Genomic DNA, 21,221 nt, shown 5'->3' on the forward strand with positions numbered 1-21,221 from the left:
CGGTGAGTGGAAGAGCATTTCCAAGCCACCTGTTTCCCAGAGAAGCCGTGGATGCCTCATCCCTGGAAGTGTCAGAGGCCAGATTGGATAGGGCTCTAAGCAACCTGTTTTAGTGGAAGGTGCCCTCCATGGGCAGGGGTTTGAAACTAGATGGCCTTTTAAGGTCCCTTCCAACCCAAGCTATTCCATGATTCTACTCCGGCCCATTCTGCCGCAACAAGTGGAGGCAGTGCCACCCCTCTCCCGCCAGAGCCCAGCGAGGAGCTGCTGTGACGCGGAGTGGGTTTTGTGAGGGGGAAAAGCGTCCCTTGCTCCTGCCCGTGCCCCTGCGGCCGGGCGCTCCGAGGGGCCGGCGGGCGGAGCGCGGGCGGCCCGCGCCGCTCCGGTCCCGAGGGCGCCGGCCCTTCCCGGCCCTTCCCGGCCCTTCCCGGCCCTTCCCGGCCCTTCCCGGCCCTTCCCGCCCTGGAAGCCCCTCCCCCCGCTGGAATGCGCCGGGAGGGGAGTGGAATGACGCGGGCGCCGCGGGTCACGTGGCGCGAATGGAATGCCAACAATGTAGCGAATGTCCCGACTGCGCCCCGCACTCGGCGCCCGGGACGGCCAAGGGGGAGGATGGAGAGCGGCCCGCGCCGCCGCCGCTGCTGAGCCGCGCCGAGCCGACCGCGGAGGGCGAGCGGCGGCGCCGGGCGCCCCGGGAGGTGAGCGGAGAGACTGCGGGGGGCGCGGGCTCCCCCTCAGCTCCGGGCGGAGCGCTCCCCACCCCCCAAAACTGCTCCGCGCGGAAGGGAGATTCCTGTGGGGAAGCGGGGGGTGCGGGCGAGCGGAGCTGGGTCGGTCCTGGAAGCGGGAGCGAGCGTCCCGCGTGTGAGTCCCCTGGCGGGGGCAGTCCGGGCGCCCTGCCCGCGCCCTCCGACATTTTCCGGACACTTGTGTGACAGCGCGGCGCAGCTCCGGCGGAGCGGGCTGGGGGTCCGCCTGTCCGAGGCCTCTGCCCCAGCTGGCCGGAGCTCTAGTAAATGGCCGGAGTTTATTTTGGGAGCTTTCTGCCCACGAGAGGAGTGGGGGGAGAAGGGGCTGCCGGCGGCAGGAGGTGCGAGGCGACCCGGCGGGGCAGACCCTGCGGGGCCGGTGTGGCAGGGAGCGAGGGCCGCGGGGAGCTGGCCGGGGCACGCAGAGCCCGCGGGGGCACCCGCTGTTCCCGGCCGGCTGAAGGTCACTGCCGAAAGCCAGCAGCTCGCCACCCTCTCCGCCGCTCCGTGAGCGGCGTGCGTGTTGAAATACCCCTTTCCCCGGGAGAGGCACTCGCGCAAATGACGCAAAAAGGGCTCGTTTGGAGTGTCCGGACTTTGCGGTCAGTCACTGCCGGGCTGCTGTGGAGGGGGAAGGTGAGCTGCTTCCCACAGCCCTGAGCTGGGCCGGTGCTTGTGGCTGGCAGTGGGACACGGGCAGAGTCAGTTTTGGACAGTTCTGTTGGCAGGAAAGGCAGAATCGTTTTAGGGAAAATCCCCTTCTCACTTTTCTCCGTTTCCACAATGTGCCCACTTATAAAGAGGACCACGGTTTGTATAATAATGAAATTCCTGAAACGCTTTCCCCCCCCATTGTAGACCTTCAACACAAAGTGAACAGTCCCTGCTTTCTTGAATTGGTGTTCTAAAAAAGCCCCCAAAGCAATCGCTGTAAATTGAGAGATAGAAGGAAGTTGTAGCAGTTTCTTAAAACTTTACTCCTTCCTATACTGCAGTGATTTCAAGTTCAGCCCACTCCATGCCTGCACAGTTACAGGGAAACAGCTCACCAGCTTGGGTAAGCTTTAGTTTCTTGCCTGTGTCCCAGCTCCAGTGAGCCGCTAGCACATGCAGCCTGTTGGTGAATGAAGAAACAGGAGAGTGAATAGATAGTGCTGCTGGGAAAACAGACATAAACGTATAATTTCAGTGTGTCATTGATCGGTTGTTTAGTTGCTGACAGAGCAGCTATTGGTGTTTCTCAAATGAAACAATTAGTTACTCCGTAATTGTTTAACTTGATGTAATTAAAGTAATGCTGCACCTGCTTGAAGTGTCCATTATCCTTCAGGATAATGGACAAGTTTCTAACTAGTACAGAACATGTAACATTTTGGAAAAGACCTTAGGATTGTTTAGTCAGAATGGCTAACAGCTCAAAAATAATTTCTTCTGCTGGCAGGAAGGCTGTTGTTATATCTATGCTGCAGGCAGGGTGCAGATTAGAAGGATTTGAAATTATCCAAATCCAGATGTACAGTTAAAAATGCTTAGACAGAATGAGACACACTACATATCTTTTAAAGCATACAACCATTTAATGATTTTTTCTGAAAAATGCAGATCACAGGAAGATATAAAAAAGCCAGCAGCTTGTCTTTCCTTGTAAATCATCTGTAATATTTAGTTCTTTTTTTTGTTTTACTTATCTTACATTTTTAGTTAAGAAAAAAAAAAAAAAACTCTGCAAAATATGAAACAGGTTTGCAGTTAGCTCCAATGCTGCTGTTGCTGCTCTCATCCATACTGTCTAAGCGAGCAACATTTCTTTCTGGTTTAAGCAGTATTGTAAATGTAAAGCTAAGGAAGTTGCCAGCTGGCTTGACCCAGCATTATTAGACTCGAGCTGAGGCTAAAGGTCACAGAAGTTCTTTATGTGAAGCATGTGTGTAAGTGGGAAAGCAGTCTTTTGCTGCAAAAAGGTGGGGGCCTTGCAAGCTTTCCCAGTGCGTCCCAGGCCTGAGGATTGGCACAGGGACTGAAAAGGAAGAACAACCTAGATGCCTAAACCAAGCCATATGGTGCCTTCTGCTGTCAGGAAAAGAAAGAAAATTATCGACCAGTTAATTGCTTTGTATCTACTAAGCACTAGCTAGTTATGATGTAATCCACAGAAGGCTGCAATACTATTGTATTTTATTTTTTAGCAAGCCTGTGTATTATCTTTTGCTATATTCTGTCCAAGTAGAAATAAAAAACTTTTTTTGAGATCCTGCAGTTGCTTTTGTTTTGCTTGGGACAATGAAAGCTTGATCTGTTACTGACCAATAGCTGGTTTGTGGAAGCATTAAAATTTGGATGAACAGCTTTAGCACTTCCCTTAAAACAATTGGCAAATGTTGCTGTCACTTCTCTGTGAGTTGGCGTTGCAGTATATTAATGCAGAGCACTGAATGGAGGAGCTCAAGTCCTCAAACACATTATAGGTGGTTTTTAGTTAATGGAGCATTTAAATCCTAACAAAAAATGTTGACTTGGGTTAATATCAAGCGATTAATCTGTGCTCCTGCATTTCAGACTGGTGAACTGTCATAGAAGAGTCTGGGGTCTGACTGCACTGTTGCATTTCAGACCTTGGTAGAGGAAAGCCTGATGTAGACTCTGTCCTGATGGGGTGGTTGTGGGCTTCAGAAGTGAATGTGTCCCGATTCTGTTGGGCTTCACAGCAGTAAGCTGTTTGCTTGGTGGTGAGAAATGATGATAAATGCATGGAAATGGTTGTTTTTTTGGGAAGTGCTACAGCTATCACAACAAAAAGAGTTTGTAGTATGAGCATGGGAAAATAACGAGCAGTACTTCCCAGAGAAACCCTTTCCAGTGATAAACGTCCTGTGATCAAAAGTGAAGCACCTTTAAAAAAAAAATCGAATTGACTTCTGAGTGCTGGTGAGAAACATACAGTGTGTTACCATCCTCTGTATTTGCAATTTGGAAACAACTGAATGGAATTCTTCCCTTACCAGCAAGGTGGCTGGAGCACCATTCAGAAGTCACTTTGCAAGTGCAAATGGCAGCAGAAGAAGCCAACTCGCATAACCAGCATCAATAGCGAGGTTGCATTTCTGATCAGGCTGTCTTTTGATCCTGTTCCAAACACACCATTATTTCATAGTTGTGTTATGGCAATGCATAAAGTTTTAGTTAAGGTAGGATTCTTGTAACCTCTGCTGCATGGAGATCACAAGTTGTATAGTAGCTCAGCTGTGCTGCATAGGTGTTCAGAAGAGCTGACATGCAGCAGAGAACATAAAGCTGTCTCAAAGTCTTCTTTTTCTGTGTTGGGATGCTGTATGATCTGGTTCTTCATCTTCTGCTCTTACTGTGTAGCTCCGTTTACCTGTCTTTTCCCTTCCTTCCCTATAAGGCACAGCTAATGAAATATCATTTACCCTTTCCTCTCTTCTTTTTTTGCCTCCTCTCTTCCTTCCAGTTCTGGTGAGAACTGTTACCTTTGGACTTTGCTAAGTTAATCATGTGGAAAGGCAAAATATCTTGTCTTTCTGTTATTCACTTTGTTATTGAAATATTAGAAGTTGCTATGGTTAGAGTCATCAATATTTCCATTATAAATCTCTTTCATAAACTTCTGAAACTGTGCTCAGCTAGTGTAAAACAAACAAAATCTTAAGTAGGGGAAAAACATTTCATGAGTGTACTCTTCCCTATTTATGAAATAGGATAGGCTTGTCCAAAATTCAGTTATGCAATTAGTATTGTAAAAGTTTTAAACTAGTTTTTTTTAAACCTTGATTTTTAGGATTTTTTTTTTTTTTTTTAAGATGAAACTCACAAGAAAAATGAGTTATTTATTGGTTATATTGAGAGAACATTCTAGAATCCTGCTGATAAAGTGAAAATCATTAAAGGATATCCAACTGTGACAGCTTAAGAGGTTAAACTGATTCATTTTCACTTGATTAATTGTCATGCTGTCCCTTCAGAGGCATTTACAATATCTACTTAATTGAACATACTTTCTATTTTCTTTTGTTTCAGTCACTGTCAGTCTGCAAAACGATGATTCCGCAGATTTTCATTTTCCGTAGGAAATGTGAAGATTGTGAGCTGAAGTGAAACGTTGGCAGAAATCTCTTGAGAATTTTGTCTTTTCTTCTTCGCTTTCAAGGATTATGTTTACAAGAAATTGATACCATCAAGTGACCATCAATATTTTTTTGAAATAATTTAAAAGAAACAAAGAGTAAAGTTGTATTTATGCTCAGAGAAAACTGGATTAACAATGAGGCCAAAGACTTTTCCTGCTACGACGTATTCTGGAAACAGCAGACAAAGGTTGCAAGAGATTCGAGAAGGTTTAAAGCAGCCATCCAAATCTTCAGGTCAGGGACTGCCGATTGGAGCAGGCAGTGAAACTTCTCTGGACCCTAAGATTTTAATAGGGAAGGATGCTGCAAGGCAGCAGCAGATGAGACAAACTCCCAAGTTTGGACCATATCAGAAAGCTCTGCGGGAAATCAGATATTCTCTGCTACCCTTTGCTAATGAGTCAAGCACCACAGCAGCTGTGGAAGTCAACAGGCAGATGCTCCAGGAACTGGTGAATGCGGGTTGTGATCAGGTACGTATGAGTTGGGAGTGGGAATTGGGACTGTTGTCAAAACAAGTTTATACTCTGGGCTGAAGAAAGGATTTTGATGGTGGCTGTCAAAATCATGGAAATGCACTGATTCTTCTGGCAGTCATATTGCTGTATGAGCAGCAGAATAGATGAACTTACTGGGGACAGATGTGACTAGTGTTGGGTTCATTTATGTTAAAGACAGTCATGGTCACCTCTAGGATTCTTCTATGATACTTCTATGTTTTCCCCAGTTGATATATGAGACTGAACAGGGTAGCTTGTCTCTTTTTTTTTTTAGCTTTCTTTTCTTCTTTTTTCTTTTTTGTTTCTTCATTTTCCCTGCAATACTTAGTAACAAGTCTTAGTTGTGAGTAGTAGGGTGGAATTTTGTCTAGCATATCTAAGCCCAGCTCACTGTCAGAAAAAACTGTAAGAAATGATAGACACAATATCTGGTATTTGAAGAATCTCACTTGCTGTTGGCCAGAAGGAGGGCTTGGATGGATGTTCAGCTGACTGCAGTGATTCTGTCCACACCTTTTCTTCTTCGCTTTCTCTGCTTCTGTTAAGAGGTGGTAGCACTGCTCAGATGAGAGACTTGATGTAGAGATGCTTTTTATTTATGTCATCCTAGGATTGGTGCTGGAATATATTCTTAATTCAAAGACTTTTCACGTGGTGCAGTCTTTTTGTGTTGAGCTGCATTCATCTTGCTTGTGCTTCCAGTGTTGGTGTCAACTTTGACCTCTGTCCAGTAGTAGTTCACAATTTTGCTTTTTAGAGAAAAAATGCTGATTTATGTTCAAAGTGTTGTAGGAGCACTTTTTTTCCCATGTGATTGAATAGCAGTTGTTGACAAGCTGAAACATTTCCATTTATAGTCCTTGATACAATTTGGAGAGATTTAAAACCAAAGTGCTTTCAGTGGTATCTCCTTGATTTGAAAACTTAGCCATTCATTCGTTGCAGAATGTGAGTCTTTTTACTCTCCTAGACTATATTCTGATTCTGTATAACAAAACTAACATCAAGCATTATTATAAACAGTATAACAGTATGCATTTCCCTGGAGCTATATAAATATTAATTAGTGCTGTTTCTATGCCAAAGAGTTTATGCTACACAAAGATAATCAGAGCTAGAGTAGATTGCATATCTAATAAGAAGTGCTGCAGAACAACTAAACACTTCCTAGTCCAGTGAACCAAGATGCTGTACTGAATTATTTAACTGGAGGAAATAAGGATTTTCTCTGATCTCTTGTACACCATGAAAACAGTATTTTTTAGAACTCTAGCCTCTAAATTTCCCTAGTTGTTTAGGATGGGAACACTCCCTGTGCATAAGAGCCAAGGTTAAATGAGCACAGCTGGATTCTGGATTGGAAATGCAAATTTTGTAGGTTACAGGGACAAATCATTCACACATAGAACTTGGCTTGTTGGACTGAAATCTTGGAAACTACTTTGAGCACACTACAGCACTGTAATGTTAAGCCAATGTATAAAACAGAAATACCTGAACACCTGTTAAAATGTCTTGGTATTCAAAGCAATGTAATGAAATATATGTGTAAATTTTTTTATATATTCAGCTATTTTGACTTCAATGTTCATACAGTGGTATTGCTGCTTTTAGAGCATTGAATCTAGTTCTGACTCTGATGTGGAGATTTTTGCTTCTTAAATTTTGCTCACATTTTTGGTTGGGCTTTCTCTGCCCCTCCTCATTGGCCATGATGCTTCCATCCTCCCATTTGTTGTTTCTCCCTAGCTGTGACTTGTTGCCTGGCAATTGCATTATTAGGCCTATTTTTTAAGCGTGTTTGGCACTGAGGTCTAGGCTTAACCAGGGTCACATTTGACTAGAGTCCAAATAGAGGTTTCAAGACTGGAATGCTGTGAATAAAAGTGCTGAGCTTCCTAGGGTGAGTCCAAACCACATAAAGATTCACTGTCCTGGGGGGTTGTGAATGAGTGGAGCTTCTTGAGACGATGTGGATGGTACCTGACCTTGGAGATGGCATAGTGTAGGGTGACAGACCTGATTGCTACCTCTGGGTTCTTCTTTTCCCTCTGGTGCCTGAGCTGATTTGAATCAGATGTTGAACTGTTTCATATCATGATGTGTTTTAAATCGGTGATCCCAAGCTATCCTTTCCCTGCTTGTGAATCAAAGCCTTTAAATTCCTACCATGTGGACATCTTCTGTAGTCCTGTGGGCAGTAAAAGATCTCCGATTTAACAGAGAAGTGAAGGCAGCTTCAGCTTCTTTGGGAATGTTTTTATTTACCTCTGAACCCACTGCTTGTGTGAGGTTGCTAAATGGGCATTGAAGCCTACACCCAACCTTCCCCTTTCAAAGCTATGAGAAGCTGTTTTGAGGTTAAGGACTTCAGTCCATGAACAGCTAATGTTCTGCTTCAGCCTTCCACTAGAGCAAGCCTGCAGAATACAAAATCTTACCTCTCCTGATCCTGCTTCATGGTACACAAATCAGCTCTTCAGGTGCTGCAAGTATCCTGAAGCTTCTGGCAGTTTGTCATATGAAGCTTTATTCATGAGCATTCTAGGAAACTGTGAAGCAGTAGTAGAGGGCTATAACACTGAAAGTTTTATTTTATGGGAACTCCATTTTCCAGCTGGATTTGAGCTGATGCTTTTTGGTGTCCTGGATGGAACACTGAAAAGCATCATCTTGTGGAAAATGTTGCAGTGGACACCATGCAAGTATTAGGATTCTTCTTCAGTCCGTCTATTAAGCCACAATAAGGGCTTTTTTGCAAGGGTGAAGGAAAGTAGTGACAACTGAAAAGGAAAATAATTTTAGAGGTTAGGAAAGGGATACTTTAATTACTCTAACTAGCTCCACATATCTGTAGCATAGATAGATTTTAGCAACCATTTTGATCCTAAAAGAGATGTTGCTTATTGGGGTTTATAGCTTCCTGTTCTACCTAAAGTGACTCTTAAGTTTCAAGATGAAGTTGAATTTGGCTTTATTAAATAAAAAGGAAACATAACATTTTATTACTTTACTCTTGCTCTATGAAATCCCACACAGCCAGGAGGTTTGTTATAAACCAATTGGTAGACTTAATAAGTATATTAGATGCATTGTAATTCATTAAGTAAATATCAAATTCTCATGTCTTTCAGTCATGATAGGTGTTACATATGAAAACAGATTTTTTTTTTTTTTAATTGGTTAGGAAGTTGCCAGTATTCTTTTAAATTACCTATTTTCTTCCAGAAAGATTTATTTTTCAGCCATTGTGTAGTTTTTGGTTTTATAGTGAAATCTGATCCCCTAAACTTAATGGAGACTTCACTGTTCACCTGAAAGAATCCACGATTATATATTTTCTTGTTTTTAAGAGATAAAAACAAAACAACACACATAACTAGTCATTATTTTTCTGAAATGGATGGTGCAACTTGTCTGTTGTTTGCTTAAGTCATCTTTTCAACAGTAATTATTTAGTGAGTTTCAATCAAAAATAATTAGTGCAGCCTGAATAGTTTTGAAACTCATAGAGCATGACTGCAAAAGACCAAAGCTTTTTCTTTGTAAAAGCTTGAAGCCAAGAGCACACCTAATATGCCATTCTTTAGTAAATAAAAGTCCTTGGGCTTGGAAGTATAACTTGCAGTCACTGTAGGGGGACAAGAGTGTGGGGCATCTGTCCCTGTGGGCTGGTAAACCACTGGAATCACCTGGGGCAACTGGGTGGCGTTTGGGGTGTGGTGGTAAAAGGAGCTGCTGTTGTGGACTGAGTGTTTCTAATGAATAGATGCAATTGAGTGTATGATCAGTGGCATTCCAACAACCTGAATGGGCTGTACTGTACTTACTGTACTTCCTTAGAGCATAAACAGCCACTGACATTGTAATCTAGAGTGGGCTGCAGCAGTTCTAGATGAACTGTGGAATGTTACACACTTGTCACTTTTGTTGTTTTTTTTTTTTTTTTTCTTTCCCTCAAGCAAACTTTCCTTTGAGTAAAGGGTGCCTTTTCTGGGTAAGATTTCTAGACATGGTTTGTCTGGGCAGTTATTTTTAAGAAAAAATCACGTTTTAGGATTTTTTACAGGCTACATACTGCCAGTAACATACTATCGGCTGTACAACTATGAATATGTGAAGTGGGGAAGTTCTTATGCTTCATTTTCTCCAGAGGCTTTTATGAATATCTGGAGTAAAACATGTACCCCCTGTGCCAATATCAGGATATTTTGAAGGGGAAGATCTGTCCATTGGTTACTAATTGTAGTGCCTTTCAAGGAAATTGAATGGTGCCTGTGGAATGGTGTAATAATGTGTATAAGAGTATCAAGGTGACTACCTTGTCATCGATGCTATTGAATTAATGACATTCAATTTGTAGAAGTGGGGTGGGGGTTTTGGTTGGTTTTTTTGTTTTTTGTTTTTTTTTTAATTCCTCATTGCATTCCAGGATTCTTTCAGTCTCTTCATCATGGCTTACATTCTTTTTATTGAACCCATTTGGCAAAGTTTCTACCCTGGTTCAGCAATGCTGATTGGTTTCAGGTTTTGAGAATGGGGAATAAAGTATTTCTCTCAATTTGAACAAATATTTGCAGTTCTTTAAGTGAGGGAAATTCTGTTCTGCAAAATAGAGCTTGAGCAAAAAGTCCTTTTTTTGCATTTAGCATGTAGAACTAGTGTTCTGTTCTTCCTGTTCTGTATAGGTCATGCTTGTACACCTATGATCCATGTGCCATCAAGGAGTGTGTTACTGAGCAGTAGGACTTTTCATCATAATGTTGGAGTGGTGACAGGAAGCAGATACAGTGTAGAGTTTTGTTTTGATAACAGACTTGCTGAAGCTTTGCTGCAGTAAAATGTCTGTAGTGATGTATTTGTTAAGAGGACAAGTTTAAAGAGACCGCTTACCTTCCAAGGTGAAGGACACAAAAATTGCAATAGCAAATAAGAGAATTAATCTCATAACATTGGCCTGTCCTGTAACAAAATTTTGTGTTTGCTTGAGTAAACTTTACCTGTGTTAGGAGTTATGCCTGCCCAGCTATTTACCAAAACCTCCAGGATGAACATCTTAGTCATGTTCCGGATGTTTTAAGTCCAGATATTTTGGTTAATGAAAAATGACTGAAGAACGAGCTGTTATAAGATTGCCTGGGTTATTCCATGGGACATACTTTAAAGGTGAGGATCACAGAATATTTTGAATTGAAAGGAATCGGCAAGGGTTATCAAGTCCAGCCCCTAGGTGAATAGCCCATATAGGGATCTAACCTGTGCCTTTGGTGTTGTTAGCACCATGCTCTGACCAGTTGAGCTAATGTGGTGCAAGTCATAACAAGCTGTGCTGCTTGTAGAATTATTTTGGGTTACAGGGAGGAGAAAAGGGATGTTCAAATGAGGGCACTCACTGCTGAATGCAGGGGAAAGGTTTTATTTTAGCAACTGAAATAGATCTGATAATTCAGGCCAACAGTCTCTTGGGTGTTTCATTTGCATCCATCATTTGAAGGTAAATTGTTCACTCTGCCTTCTCTTTAATAGATGTATTGAGGACTTGTTTCATACCCTTTTCCAACACTTTTTTCTTTCTAACCTCCCTTTTTGGTTTCAGTCTTTCTGAGAGATTTCCAGTATAATACAGTGTTCTTCCATCAAAGCATGTAACGGAATGTGTTTTCCCACTAATATGCCTGAGGTTAGCAACTTAAGTAATTTCAGTTCTTCAGAAAAAAAATGAGTCATAGCTTTCCAGGGGCTGAAAGCAAGAGGTGGAGATTGCTTTTCAGCTGATAGCTTCTGACACCTTTCTCTCCTAAGCCCTTTGTCTTGTCTCCAGTCTTCCTCTGTTTCTGCCACTTCTTGATGGTACTGGCTTAATGAGCATACTTAGATCGTCTGTGTCATGACACAACTCCCACAATGTATTTGAGAAGGTGCTCTTGGTATTGTTCTGTGTAAGCATGGCTTGGAATACGCTTCTCTTGGAGAAGGAAGAAAAGTATTTTCCCTTGAGTTTTGTGGTGGTGGAAATATTTATTACCAGTTGTAAATGATCATGTATTCTCCTTCACATGACAAGATTTGGCAGCTGGGCAGTAATATTGCACTGAACAAGAATATTTTCAACTCTGCCCTTAATTCCTGTTAGTTTTTTTTTCTTCTGTATTGAACTATAGAATAAATTACATCTTGTCTTTGAAATGATAGCACAGGAATCAGATGCTAGACTTCAACTGTAGATAAGTGTGAATCTTGAGTTATCTTAAACGTTCCTATTCCTCATATCAGATAAACATTGTAGAAGCTTGGGAGTTAATATAAAAATATAAAATTGTATATTGCTATAACAGGGTACAGGATTAACTTGCACTGCATACTTAAATTGTACTTATTAAAATCTAATTGCCAGCAGAATTTTGACCTTTGGATTTTTTTTTTTTTTTTTGTGAGAAAGGAAATTACTTCTTCACAGTCACTGAAAAATCTGCATAAGCGTTTACTTCAGTCTCTGAATAAAAAGCCCTCGTGACCAAAAGTGAAGATTGCCATTATTATTCTAACAGGAAGCTGATATCACAATGGTAGTAGGGTGTAGCAGTTCCTTTTGCATTTTTTAGGTTGTTCTCAGCCTAAATCTCTGCTGTTCTTTTAGCTTCAGTATCTGGGAGGGATCAGTGTGGTTTTATATTTTATTCTGAGACTGAAAAATAGCATCTCTGCATTGGAAGGGGGATGTGGGGTGTTTTTTGCTTGTCTGTGGGGGTTCTCTTCTTTCTTAAAATAATTGAATGACACTTGTAAACTTAGAGAGATTTCAGTGGAAGGACTTGATACAAGACTTTTGTATGCTACAGTTTTTAGGGTAGGTCAAGGTGTGCATTTAGAACTCAATTCAACCTAGGAATGTTTTTTAGTAGTTACTAAATTAATTAAAAGCTTATGTTAAAGCTGCTAATTAAATATCAGTACAATGAAAATAAAAATTCCTTGCTACTCATGTGATACGCAGGTATGTGTCATACTTCTGTGGAGTGATTTTTTTTTAAAAATTGATTTTCTTTTTCTAAAGCATAGGCAAATATACATAAAATAACATACAATTACATTTGTTTTAACTCAGTTTTTTCTTGCTGTACCCCCATCTCGAGCAGACCACAGCTTGTTGGTGCTCCCATGGGCTCAGCATTCAAATTCTGCTCAGCAGCTGCTTGTGGTATCACCTCCTATAGAATGTCCATGTACCATGTGTGTTGTCCATATGTCCCCCTAATCTTCCATAAATCAGGCTCCAGTACTTGCAATCTTTTCTTGGGTGCTGCCTGTCTCTGACTTGCAAATGCTTGTATGCAGTGCTGTCTGAAGTAGGTGAGAGGAGATGTGAAAGAGACATTCAAATCTTGTGGTGGTATCAGCTGCTATTTTTCTCATGTAGTGAGTATGTCCATTAATTTCCCACCATTGCCTTGAATCACTCTTAAGAAACAGATGGTTAGACCAAGGTTTTCCTTGCATTCTGAGTGGATTATAAGCTGCCTGTGGCTATAGCTACTCTAGCTATAGAGTAGATGTTCCACAATCAAGTACTGCTGGAACAAATGCAATTTGCACCAGTAAAATCAAGCAGGGACAGACATATGATCATAGTTTGCTTAAAGCTACAAATATTTGTGTTAACTTGGGCTTTAAACTTCTGCAGGTTAGGTGTATAGCATGTGAAATACATCTAACTTCTTTCACTCCTGCTTATGTTCATAACCTAATTGTAAGTGTAGATCAGATCTGACGTTTTTATGTTGCTTGGAGCTAAGGCTTAGAGTGAGAAATGTTGGCCCTTACTTCTAAGTTTTTATAATTCCCTAGATTTTTGGAAAAAAAAATTAACAAGGCCTCTGATTACCAAATTAGAGGCTGAAGTTGCTGTGGCATTGTGGTCTTATCCTAGCAGTAGCAGTCTCATATTGTCCAGGCTTGAGAGGGATCCCAGTTTCCCATCTCCACAAGATGCTTTAATAAAAGCCTGGTGAAAGTCAGCTGGTCAAACTCTTGCTCATCATCATGCTGATTTGCTGCACATCACCCAAAATACTGTTGCTGATAGAAATAATATTGGCTTTATGTTATTGGGCAGCTTCTGTTGAAGTGGTTCTGTGAGCTCTGATCTTGATGGTGTCTCCCATTATAATTGCAGCACAGCAAAACTGATTTGTTTCTAATGGAGTTCTCCTGCCATCTGGGCAGTCACTGGCAGTTCACAAGAAACTTCTGGATTACAAATTGACACATAGAAATTTGGTTTCATACAAGCAATGCATGTGTGCATATATGTATTGGGATGACTGCAGTGTCTGCACTGTGCCAGCTGTTTGTGAAGAACTTAATCCACAGTAATGTACTGAGGATTTCTTTTTCAGTCTAAGGAAACAACATTCTAATGTTTGACGCTATATTCTGCTTCCCTGCAGTGTAAGAGATGGATTTTTCCTGATGAGAAATTTGTGCTCTTCATTTTGAGTGAATCCAGGTAATTAGAAATATTTCCTTAGGGAGGTGAAGGATGAAAAGAACAAGAGAGGATATGAAAATACTTTTAAAAAATTATTTCTAGGTCAGTTAATTTTCAGAAGGCTGAAGTCAGAGAACACTGGGTACCTGTAACTTTGTGAATCAGGTAATGGCTATGGCAAGGGCATTTTGTGAAAAGAACTCTGTCCTGTGCTGCTGCTTTGTCTTTAATTGTTATCAGTGTATGTGTCCATGTGTGAAACTTACTGTGACACACACAGTCATGTATGCACTTAGAGAAATACAAATACAATGGGAATTGGGAAAATGGTGGGATTTAAATGTATACTGCTTGAATGGCCAAGCATTTTGCAACTGTTCTCTATACCCTTCGTTATCCTTCTTCTCTATATCCTTGATTATTCTAACGCAAGTTTTGTAAATTACTCATTTAATCCAAAGCATGCAAAGATGCAGGGTCTTGCACCTCACACGCATAAAATGCTAGAAAGAAGGCTGCTGCTACTGGGTGATAATATGGTTAAGTTTCTGCCCTTTTAAGAGACTGACTTTAGAAGAAGATCTAGGAGTGTAAAATTACTCCTGTAAAAGTCTTTATATGGCTACGTTTGGATTTTATCCACTATTTGAATCTCTTGGATGGGGATTGTTCAAAACAAAAGGAAATGTCAGCTGTGGCTTAGCGATCACTGTTGCTGATCTGCAGCTTCATTCCCTCCCTGTTTGTTTTATTTTGTTTTCCCACTGTATCTTATCTTCCAGATTCTTCAGGTCTATACCTTCCTTTATTTCCCTGTTGTCCTATTGCATTGCTTTTTCTGCTCCATTGGTTTGAATGACTAATATTCAACACCTCCTACAGGCCTTTCTCAATGTGCCTCTGAATACCCTAAATTAGTTGATTTTTTTTTTATAGTTGCAAACTACTAAGGAATAACTCCCTTATAGACTTCAGCCTTTCATATAAAAAAATTTGGTGTGACATGTTAAAGAACTATAGATGCAACTGTAATGTAACTTTGCCAGCACACCCTGTATGCGTTCATTTCTGTATCTTTTCTTCTATTCAGAATCAGGGCTTCATAGACTGTGCTTAAACCAGCCACCTGTCCCATTCATGCTTTTCTTCCAGCATTGCCACAGTTGCTGTATTCATTCCACCATCCTGCCAGATGTCAGCCTGATAAAGGTGCATAAAATCCAATTCAATCAATGTAATTGAAATACTTATTTGTGTAGGGTATCCTTGTTTACAAAAAAAATCTGATTGTACCAATTAAAAATATAAAAAGTTGTGGTCAAAAGACAGAGACCTTTGAATCAAGATAAATTCACTCCATACTGGGCTGTGTTTGTCCTGTCTCCAAGTGAGTGCTCCAAATGATATGCATTACACCTTGGTGGAGCCTGTTTTTTCTGGTTGTCCAGCACAGTTTGATTCTATTTCAGATGATCCCTGTATTTCAGATGATCCCCTGATTGCCCATGTGGTCTGTGTTGCCCAGACATGGTAACAACCTACTGGCTGTGTGCTGGAGCAGGGTGGAATTTTTATTTTTCTTCCAGGTGCTTCAGCAGTTGCTATGCTGGCAAATCACTTCCATCTTCTTCCTGTGATAATTTCTTGCATGTTGGCCATCCTATTTTTTATTATGTTCTTTAATGCAAGCACTATGTCCATTGAGTGCTTTCTGAAAGGTGTTTAATGACGAGCCTGTGAAATGTGTGGTGTTGTGGTCATGGAAGTAGTGGAGAGAAGTTACTGGTGCAGTGTTCAGCAGTGCAAATTGAAGACCTAGAGGCTAGGAATCTACAAGTGGGCAAAAGTCATCAGTGTCAGCTAGGACATGTGATGAGCCAGCTCCCCATACTACAAGAGGACCTCACTGGGAAGTGCCAGCAAATTCGAAAGCAAACCACAAGAATTTTCATTTGCGTTGGTGTGCCTCCCCCTGCCCCTCATCTCTGTTTGCTGAGAAGAGAACCTTCAGGGCTCTTAACCACATGAAAGTAACTTGAAAAAGTATTTTTTCAGTATTACTTTCGTGCTGTAAAATCAGTAGCAACAGATTTTTCCAGGAACTTCTCTGTGATTTTTAAGTGTTAGAAACTGGTGGAGGTTGAGAACTTGCTGTTGCTCCTCACTCAGGCAGAAATGGGCATTCAGATTTCCTGCCAGGGAGAATCTGTTGCCCCCCAAAACCTGGAACACCACTGCTCAGGATGGGGAGAGTGTGGGACACAGCTCTGCTTTGGAGGCAGAGCTGCCTTCTCCCAGATTCCTGGGAAGGTCAGAATGTCCTGCTATGTGTTCACCACCTCCAGGAGCACTATTTTGAGCAAATACCAGTGCTACATGCTTAGCAGGATTTTTTTGGTTTTTGTGAAGAATCATTTCTTGCTTTGAGAAGGAGGGTTTGTGCTCCCAAGTTTGCCACTGTGTAGTGGAGTATAAACTCAGTCTTCACCCTGCCCTACACAGGCCAAACAGCAACAGCCACAGCATCAGCACAGCATCTACATCAAGCTGGGGCAGGCCAGTTGTCTTAGTTTCTGCCATGCATGTAACTTCCTTCTCTTCCTCTCTCCTATTGACTTAGGGAAGCAGGACCATTCCCTAGCTTTAGAAAAAGCTCTGAGTCAAACTAGTGGAGCCCTCCTTGAAAACAAACTATTGAGCCCATGAATTTGGGGAAATTTCAGCCACTAAACAGAGAGCTAGTTTGTTTTGCCTCATTCACATAGTAGCTTTGTAGCCCAAGTCTGAGAAGAGGCTTTTTTTTTCTTTTCTTTTTGATTCACAAATTAGGGCAGCTAATAGATAGAGGAAGTATCACTGTTGGGGTTTAAACTCTGACAGGAGAGTGATCTCTGACAATGATGATGGCCAATGGGAAGTGTAACAAGGATGAAGCTCCTGCTAAAAAGCAGGAACTGAGTGTGTGAGCAGAGAGGCTGATATTTGGCATTTACCTGAGTGGGAAGGGCAGTTGGGTCTCAAAGGTGGTAGTGCTGAACTCAACCATTAATAGGAAACTGGTTGTTTTACCTGGTGTATCTAGCTTGAAGAGATCATGCTCAGGGTGTTGGGAAAGCATTGTTCTTCCACTCTGCAGGGTGGAAGAAGCAGCAGCCTGAACTGCTCCCTGCATGCTAGGGAGAGCAGTGTGGGGTTCCCACCACAGTTCCCCCAGTGTGTGCCTGCTCCTGCCTCTAGCTGGTGTCACTGCAGAGGTGCTTCCCCACCTTCTCAGTTTACTGAATTTAAGAGCTCCAGGCTGCCTTGCATTCCTCCCTCCCACCCTCTTTTCAGTTTTTTGTTTGCTTGCTGTCTAAAGTCATGCTTAACCCCTCATTCTGCCCACATGCTCTGTTCACGAGATTTAATTGATTTTTGTACTCTCAGGTAACACCCTCCTCTATTTGAAACACCTGGCTTCTGTGCTTGTTGCAATGGTTGTTATTATTTTTAAGAAAATAAAGGATTTTCTTTTAATGTAAAAATAGCTTTATTATTTCCATATGCAAGGAGAAATCAGAGCCAGCATGTTTCCAGGTCAGCCTGGAGATGGGGTTGGATAGTGAAACCCGCTGTTCCAAAAATGGGCTGGAGCCAGCAACAGTTCTTGATCTGCTGAGCAAAGCTAACTGGCTTGGACAGAGACCGGATCCCTTTTTTGGGTGCACGTGCATCATGCTGGTATTCTTCTGCTACGGAGAGGAATCAAGCATTGCCATAATAAGCATTTTACTCTGTTAAGTGCTTGTGCTTGTTTTACAGTTTTCTCATAATCAGGTTCTTCTGGTAATTGTAGGCATGAGTTTTGCATAAAAGATTACAAAGGAAAATCTCTTAGGGCATAGTTCTATACTGCAAGAGTATCTGAATTTGTTGGAGCAGTCTTGTATTCTTCCAAGATTGTGCTCAGTTGGCAATTGTACTTTGGATTTTGTTGTCTATAGTAGCCTTCTTGTGAATCTTGTTGCCATGATTTAGATTTATATGAATGTGATGTGTATCTTTTTCATCTTTGTATTTTGCTAGGTCATATTTTTCTTCCTTCAGGCATGTTTTAGAAATCTCTTTAAGGCTTTTAAAATTAGTCAGCTTGATTTTTTCCTTTAGCTTCACAAGAGTCACTACAGAAGTAAAAAAAGCACAGAAGGGGAATTACAGGCAGCGTTAAAAATGTTCCTTCAGAACAGAAAAGCAGATTTAACATGAATTTAAAACTCAGCTCTGTTTCAGAGTTGCAAAAGCTCTTTTATTCACCAGAGAACTGTTAAAGCTAGTAATTTTTGGCATAGTATCGGTCAGGGAAGCGTGACAAAGTGCAGTGGAATGCACTGAGTTGTGATCCAGCTTGTAGTGTTATATGACTTTTAGTGTATGGAGCATTGCAGGAAATGCTGCAGGGGGATGGGAAAGCTATTTAATTTTATCTACTACTGGGTAACATTGTCCTCCTTCCTCAGACCCCACCTGCAGCAACAGGGGGTCCACCTTGGTTGCTTGAGTCAGAAGACAAAAAGTGAACTTTTTTCCTGCACAATCTGCTCAGAACCCATCTGTTGTCTGAGCATTGCTGTGCAGAATGCAGTGGGATGAGAGTGTTTTGTGAAAGTAGTGTGAAGGAAGAGCAGTGTGTTCAGGATTTCAGATCCACTATGCATGTAGACTGGGATTGTATCCCCAGCCCCCCCGTGTTAGAATACAAAAATTCTTGAGCTGAATTTCTGCCCTCACTGGGATCAGCTGTAAAATTCCTAGTGATTTCATCAGGCCAGAGTTTTGCTGCCTATTTGGAGCAATAAAAGAGTCCTCCTATTTCACCTAAGTCCTAGACTTAGGATTTTGCACAGATTTTGGCCTTAAATGATGCTCAAATCTCTTTAATATTGGTAGCTTTCACATTACAGATTAAGTAGGATTTCAGATTACATGGACTGAATAATCAGTTATAATAAACAGCCAAGATATTCCTGTAACTTGTATCACACCTGGTATTTTCCCTCTTTCTTCTCTAAATTATGCTGTCAGTGTTCACAGAATTTTCTAAGCATTTGTAATGACATTATAAAAAAAATTATTGTACCCTTCCTGGCCAACAGAATCTTTGGTTTATGAGCTGCATGTTAGAAACTGATAAAACCTCAGTATGATTTGGATGGTATTACCAGTGTAAATGGCTAACAAGAGTTTTACTACTCACTTTGGATTTCACATTTACATTGCAGTGATAATCAAATAAAAAGCCACCATTTCATCCTGACATTGGCGTAAAGCTGTTTCGTGCAATATTGTTGTAAAAAATGAGGTCTCTACCCAGAAGATGTGACAAGCTGGACTGATTTTTCTAGGGTAGAGATGTAAGAAGACTGCAATGCAGGAAAGATGAAAGGATAATGATGTTCAGAGGTTTTATTGTTTGCATAGAGATCGCTGTTGTTCTTACTGTCTGCTTATTTAACGTTCTACAAGAGGACACCTTGAAGTTGTACTGAAAAAATGGCTTAATGTTCAGACAGGAGTAAATGAGTAGTCAGCTGGTGGGATGGCCCAGTCCATGCACTTCAGGTTGCAAAGCCACTCGGTGTAGAGATTGCTTAGATGGGAGCATTGTAATACTCACTGAAAGCTCATTTGGCTTTTAGCACATAGATCCTATTTAAAATTTTGACTGTCAGATTATTACTGTTTAGGGTACATCTACTCTAGTTTCCTAGCTCTAAACTTTTGCAGAGAAAAGCTGCAAGTTGAAAACCAACTATTAAAATTTATATACAAGAATCATTATAGCCACTCAAGCAATGGGCTACATATGGAACTACTATGGCTGTATTACTGTTTTCTTTTGCAAGGCAGTACTTTGGATAGTTCCAACAACCTCAGCTATTGCATGTTCTGAAACATAAATCCTACACATTTCATTTGTGGAAAAATATTCCTGAATTCGGGTTTTCATACATAGTTTTGTATGTGTGTATATATATATACATATATTATATATATATATGCACATACTTCTAAGCCTGCCTGCCACTGGCCTCTGGTTAGTCTCTGAAGGTGGTGGCAGACACTGGAGAGCTTGATTAAAAGTAATTAACCATAATGCAAACAATTTAAAATGCTGATGAATGCCTTGGAGAAGAGGAATAGACAGCTACAATGCCTGTTAAAGGAATCAGATGTTGGCCTTGGAAGCACTGCTTGAACACTGCTGTTCAGGAATCACTGCATCTGTGATTCTGCATCTCACAGCACTGTGCAAGGCAGTGTGCACACAGTTGGAAGCCAAGTAAGTGGAAGTGAGGAAAGACCATTTCTCTGGAGCTGTGGAAACTACCCCAAGATGACCTCTTGGTGTAGAGTGACCCTGATCATCAAAATACAGGGGACCATCTCCATGTATCATTGCCATGGAGGCTTAGCTTTGTTTTGTGCTTGGCATGCTTGAAGAATACAAACACAGATCTTCCCATGAACCTGCAGTGTGATCTGATGCGAGGACATATTTAACAGTACTTGGCAACATGCTTGCAGATTAGCAATCACTAGGAGGACTGTCTCCACCCAGTTCTCTTAGGGCAAGTTTAGGAAGTTGAAACTTGATTGCCTAACCAGGCATATTGTCCTTACCTTTGGCAGCTTTGTCAAACAGGTGTGGAGAAACTGAATTCTTTTCACTTCATGCAGAAATCAAGACATTCACCTGTGCATTACTGCACATTGTTGGGTCTTAGTTTCTGGAACGTCTTATGAATCCTCCCTCCCATGCCATGTAGTGTTGTACTTGTTACTGCTGGTGTTACCCCATTAAAGCATGGTCCGGTTTTCATTCTGCTGCTGAAATACTCAAGAAGAATATTGCTCAGTGTGGTTTTGCTGTAGACCTCAATTTTAAGAATATGTTTCCTGAATGAAGGAAAGTGATCACTTGTCTCTTTTTGTTTCTTAATGTTTTGCACCCTTAAAGATTTTAGAAGAAATACTTTTGTCTTTAAATAGTATTCATGCAACTGAGCATGGGTTGCAATAATAATAATGATGATATGAATTACAGAACCACAGAATGGGTCAGGTTGGATGGGACCAAGTGGGTCATCTGGTTCAACTTCCCTGCTCAAACAGGGCCATCCTAGAGCACATGGCACAGAATTGTGTCCAGATGGTCCTTGAATATCTCCAGTGAGGGAGGCTCCATCCACAACTTCTCTGGGCAGTCTGTCCCAGTGCTTGGTCACTGCACAGTAAAGTAGTTCCTCCTTATGTTCAAGTGGAACTTCTGTGCATCAGTTTCTGCCTGTTGTCTCTTGTC

The 21,221-nt window shown here is 41.4% G+C and overlaps 1 protein-coding gene across 1 annotated transcript in view; it reads left to right on the forward strand.

The window, feature by feature from the left end:
* The first annotated feature begins 547 nt into the window (after positions 1-547).
* Positions 548-21,221, forward strand: part of LATS2 (large tumor suppressor kinase 2) — a 48,719-nt gene continuing 28,045 nt past the window's right edge. The window contains exons 1-2 of the mRNA XM_021539969.2: positions 548-698; positions 4,785-5,367. Of these exons, the coding sequence (XP_021395644.1) occupies positions 5,029-5,367 (339 nt within the window). The 5' untranslated portion in view covers positions 548-698; positions 4,785-5,028. The remainder of the gene's footprint in view (positions 699-4,784; positions 5,368-21,221) is intronic.

This window comes from Lonchura striata, chromosome 2 (assembly GCF_046129695.1).
Source record: "Lonchura striata isolate bLonStr1 chromosome 2, bLonStr1.mat, whole genome shotgun sequence".
NCBI classification, from domain to species: Eukaryota; Metazoa; Chordata; class Aves; order Passeriformes; family Estrildidae; genus Lonchura; species Lonchura striata.